At 45.6% G+C, this 4,560-nt stretch overlaps 1 protein-coding gene across 1 annotated transcript; it reads right to left on the minus strand.

Annotated features, from left to right (window-relative positions):
* Nucleotides 1–1,063: 1,063 nt before the first annotated feature.
* LOC133251936 (olfactory receptor 10H1) lies at nt 1,064–2,103 on the minus strand. The gene has a single exon (XM_061424711.1). The coding sequence runs from the start codon at nt 2,072–2,074 to the stop codon at nt 1,064–1,066; it is 1,011 nt and encodes a 336-aa protein (XP_061280695.1). The 5' UTR covers nt 2,075–2,103.
* Between the last annotated feature and the right edge of the window lie 2,457 nt (nt 2,104–4,560).

Genomic DNA, 4,560 nt, shown 5'->3' on the forward strand with positions numbered 1-4,560 from the left:
AACAACATTGTCCCAGTTCTCCCACCCCTCAGCCCCTGACAGCCACCATTCAACTCTCTATTTTTATGAGTACCTTTTTACAATTCCACTTATAAGGGATATCATACAGTATTTGTCATTCTCTTGAATATACATATTTTCAACAAATTATAAGTACTATGAAGTATGCCAAGTCACTTCAGTTGTATCTTGCCAGGCTCCTCTGTCCATGGGGATTCTCCAGGGACTTTCCAACACAGCAGGTGATTTCTCACTGAGGTACTTCTTTCCCTCACCTAACTAAAGAGACTTCTTTATCTCTCTGCAGCTGCTCAAGATTCACACTTGAAACTTGGAGATGTCCTCAACTTTTTCTGAGTTTGCTTATTACAGGTTATGCAGTGCTGAAATTTAGGGTGCTTAGCACTCCTCTGCTGTAATCTGACTTAGTCTTATGTAGCCTCATAAAAGTTGAGTTGTAGCTGCGTGATGCCGCCTGAAAAGTGAAAGTTGCTCAGTCGTGTCTGACTCTTTGCGACCCCATGGACTATACAGTATCATGGAATTCTCCAGGCCAGAATACTGGAGTGGGTAGCCTTTCCCTTCTCCAAGGGATCTTCTCAACCCAGGGATTGAACCCAGGTATTCTGCATGCAGGAGGATTCTTTAACAGCTGAGCCACAAAGGAAGCCCTGTTGCCACCTAGTAGAAAGTAAAGGCATGGCCTCATCCATTTCTCTTTACAATGTGGGTTTATGGTGGTGGGAGTAATTAGTCTACCCTGGTTTCTGGCAGGAGAAAAACAGATTTTGGGTTTAATGCTACCTGGCCAAATGTCCTGCAACAGATAGGAAATCAATGAATCTGACTTCATGCATGTCATTGTTTCATACATCTTTCCATCCTGAATACATTCAGGGCCTGTTGAAACATTTTGCAAACATTTGTATACTGCCGATAAGGGTCCTTCTAAACCATAAAGCATCAGACAGATGTTGGTTATTACATGCTTGCAGGGTGTCACCTCTGATGGTAGCATCTGATAACTCAATTTAGCTATTTCCAAGGAATTCTTCCCAGATAATCATATTTTTTCAGGGTACAGCTTGCTGAGGAAGGTCTTCTTCATGGCGATCTTCAGCTCCTTGTTCCTGAGACTGAAGATGATGGGGCTCAGGAAGGGAGTGAGGACCGTGTAGGTGATGCCCATCAGCGTGTCTCCTTCCAGAGACTGGGGACCCTTGGGCTTGAGGTAGATGACAGAGGCAAAGCCGTAGTGCACGACCACCACGGTGAGGTGGGACGCACACGTGGAGAAGGCTTTGTGCCGGCCCTCGGCTGAGGGGATCCTCAAGATGGCGGCCACGATGAAGGCATAAGAAAAGAGGATGAGGAGACCACAGCCCAGCAGGGCAGTGATACACACCAGGCCCACGCCCTTGGCCACTACCTGCACTTCAGTTCCACAGGCCAACTTCAATAGTGGGGGCACATGACAAGCAAAATGGTGGACTTCATTGGGTCCACAAAAGATGAGGTGGAAAATGGCAGATGTCACTACCAACCCCATGACTGAGCCTCCAGCCCAGGACCAGGCCACCAGGCAGGCGCAGCCTCGGGGGCTCATGAGCACGTTGTAGCGCAGGGGGTGGCAGATGGCCACGTAGCGGTCATAGCCCATGACTGTGAGCAGAAAGGAGTGGGTGAAGCCAAACGTAAAGGAGAAGAACATCTGGCTGGCACAGGCTGTGAAGGAGATGGAGCGGTTGGTGGAAAGCAGGTCGGCCAGCATACGCGGGATGATGGCGAAGGTGTAGAGGATCTCAGAGATGGAGAGGGCGCACAGGAAGAGGTACATGGGGGTGTGGAGGCTGTGCTCCCTCCAGATGGTGGCCATGATGAACAGGTTCCCCAGCAACGTGAACAGGTACATCAGCAGGAAGAGCAGGAAGAACATCAGCTGAAGGTGTGGGAAGGTAGAGAAGCCGATGAGGATGAATTCAGTCACTGCTGAGAAGTTGGCTCCTTGCATGGGGGCTGTTCCTGAAGTGAGGTGTGACATGGAAAGGTCAGCTACTGGATGGAAGGAGGTCATTATTTTCCATCATTCCTGACTCTGTCCAAGGGGCTGGTCCTGACAAATGACAAATGACACTGGCTGAGTTCCTACTCTGAGCCTCCTATGATGCAATCCTCCTATCAGTGTAGTGGGGGAGATGTTTTTATCAACGATTCTGATCACTTGAAGCATAAGCACTGAAAATATTTGGTTCACAGAAGCTAAGCATCTTGTTCAAGGTAAAGCTGTCAAAATGGCAGAGTAAAGACTTGAACCCATGGCTGACTGTCTCCAAAGACTATACCCCTCTCTCCCTCTGGTTACTTCCAAAAAAATATAATGTTCCTTCACTAGAGTTTGCAGCCATCGTCCAACTCCTCCCTTCTGATAAATCTTGTTCTTCTCAAAGTTTCAGATACCAGAAGACCTACCTACCCCATGTCTACAACACTTTGGACCAGTGTGCATCTCCAATTTAACATGAATCAATCAGATTCTTCCTCTGGAGTTATCCATGCAAGGAATCTGAAGTAAGAGACTGTGTAGGAATAATGTTCTTGTTGTTTTCCAGATCCCATGAGGTACATCTGTACCTACTGAGACAATGCAACATACCCATCAAGGAAAGCAATGAGAGAGTCCAGGAGTTTGAGTCCCTGCTCTGCCCACTGTGTAAACTTGAGCAAGTTATGTCACCTCTTTGTACCTCCATTTCTTTCTACCTGCCTCTAAGATTCTTTGTGGGAACTAAATGTGCTATTCTTGGGCTGTGACTTGGAAAACAGTAGGTACTACCTATGGCAATTAACTCAATACACTCAGTGAACAAATGTATATGGTCTATGCTCAGTAAATAACCTACCTGGTGACTCAGTAAAGAATTCACCTGCAGTGTAGGAGACACAGGTTCAATCCCTGCATCAGGAAGATCCTCTGAAGAAGGAAATGGCAAGCCACTCCAAGATTCTTGCTTGGAAAATCCCCTGGACAGAGGAACCTAGTGGGCTACAGTCCACAGGCTCACAAAGAGTTGGACATACTGAGCACACATGCACAGGGACAGTGTATTCAGTAAATAACTTCAATTTAATGAGATTTCAATGTGCCTTTATAAATAACAACTATTTTTGAGTGATTTTTTTAAAAGGCATTTTCAAGTTTAAACTGCAGTGAACCACTAATCTGCTTTCTGTTTCTATAGATTTGCCTGTGCCTGACATTTTAAATAATGGAATCATACACTGTGTGACCTTTGAGGTCTGTTTTTTTTTTTTCCACTCAGCATGATGTTTTTGAGGTTCATCCACTTGTAGCATTGTCAGAACTTCATTCCTTTTTATGGTCAAACAATATTTCTTTATGGACATCACATTTTGTTTATTCAATCACCTCATTGATGGACATGTCAGTTGTTTCCACTTTTCCCCTCTTGTGAATAGTGCTGCTATGAACGTTCATGTGGGCATTTAAAGCACAGGAGTGGTTTCCAGGAGCTGGAGGAAGGGGAGAAGAGACAGAACTCTTATGGGTATAGGGTTTCCTTTGGGTGTGCTGAGAAGGTTCTGGAACTAGACAGACGGTGCTCATACATCATGAATGTACTTCATGCCACTGAACTGCATGCTGTAATGTGTCTAAAATGGTAAATTGTACATTACATGTATTTTACCATGACACATGAAAAATGGGGGGAGGTGATATACCCTCTTAAGTGGGCTCAGGTCCTAGATCAAACCCTGGCAGGTTAATAATGAGGACATGAAGGGGAACCAGATACTTTGGGGACTGGAGGTTTCATTCCCCAACATCATTGGTCTCCAGAGTTTTTTGGCCTCCCTCCTTTGGAGTCAATTTCATTTCTCTGTCTCCTCTGAGTCTGCACCTGCCTGGAGGTCCACAGAAGCCCCACTTGGCCCTGATATCCTGAGATCCTAGAGGGGCAAATCAAAGTGGATGACTTAGAAACAAGAGCTTCCAAGAAGAGGCTGAATGGGTGAGACCCGGATCAAGTGGGCTCTGCTTACAAGCTTCCAGGTTTTCAAATGTCTAGTGCAAGTTTTCTCAGTATTTTATGACAAATTATTCTTTGTTATGAGATGGAGGCCATTCTGTGAACTATATGGTGTTTAGCAGCATCCCTAGCCTCTACTATCTGAATGCCAGTAATCTATGCTCAGTAGTAACTACCAAAACTGTCATTATTAGATATTGCCAATGTGAGCTTCACTGCTGGCTCAAACAGTAAAGAATCTGCCTGCAATTCAGGAGACCTGGGCTCTATCCCTGGGTCAGGAAGATCCCCTGGAGAAGGGAATGGCAACATACTCCAGTATTCTTGCCTGAAGAATTCCATGGACAGAGAAGCCTGGTGGGCTACAGTCCATGGGGTCTCAAAGAGTCAGACATGACTGAGAGACTTTCACTTTCAATGTCCCCATTGGAGGGGGCAAAATCACCCCCAGTTGAAAACCAATGATCTAGAGAGTACAATTGTATTTACTTAGCTGCTCCTTCTACCCAGA

Source organism: Bos javanicus, chromosome 7 (assembly GCF_032452875.1).
Source record: "Bos javanicus breed banteng chromosome 7, ARS-OSU_banteng_1.0, whole genome shotgun sequence".
NCBI classification, from domain to species: Eukaryota; Metazoa; Chordata; class Mammalia; order Artiodactyla; family Bovidae; genus Bos; species Bos javanicus.

Bases quoted from the DNA above. Each gene is read 5' to 3' on its own strand.
- LOC133251936 (XM_061424711.1), bottom strand. From the start codon at position 2,074: ATGACCTCCTTCCATCCAGTAGCTGACCTTTCCATGTCACACCTCACT.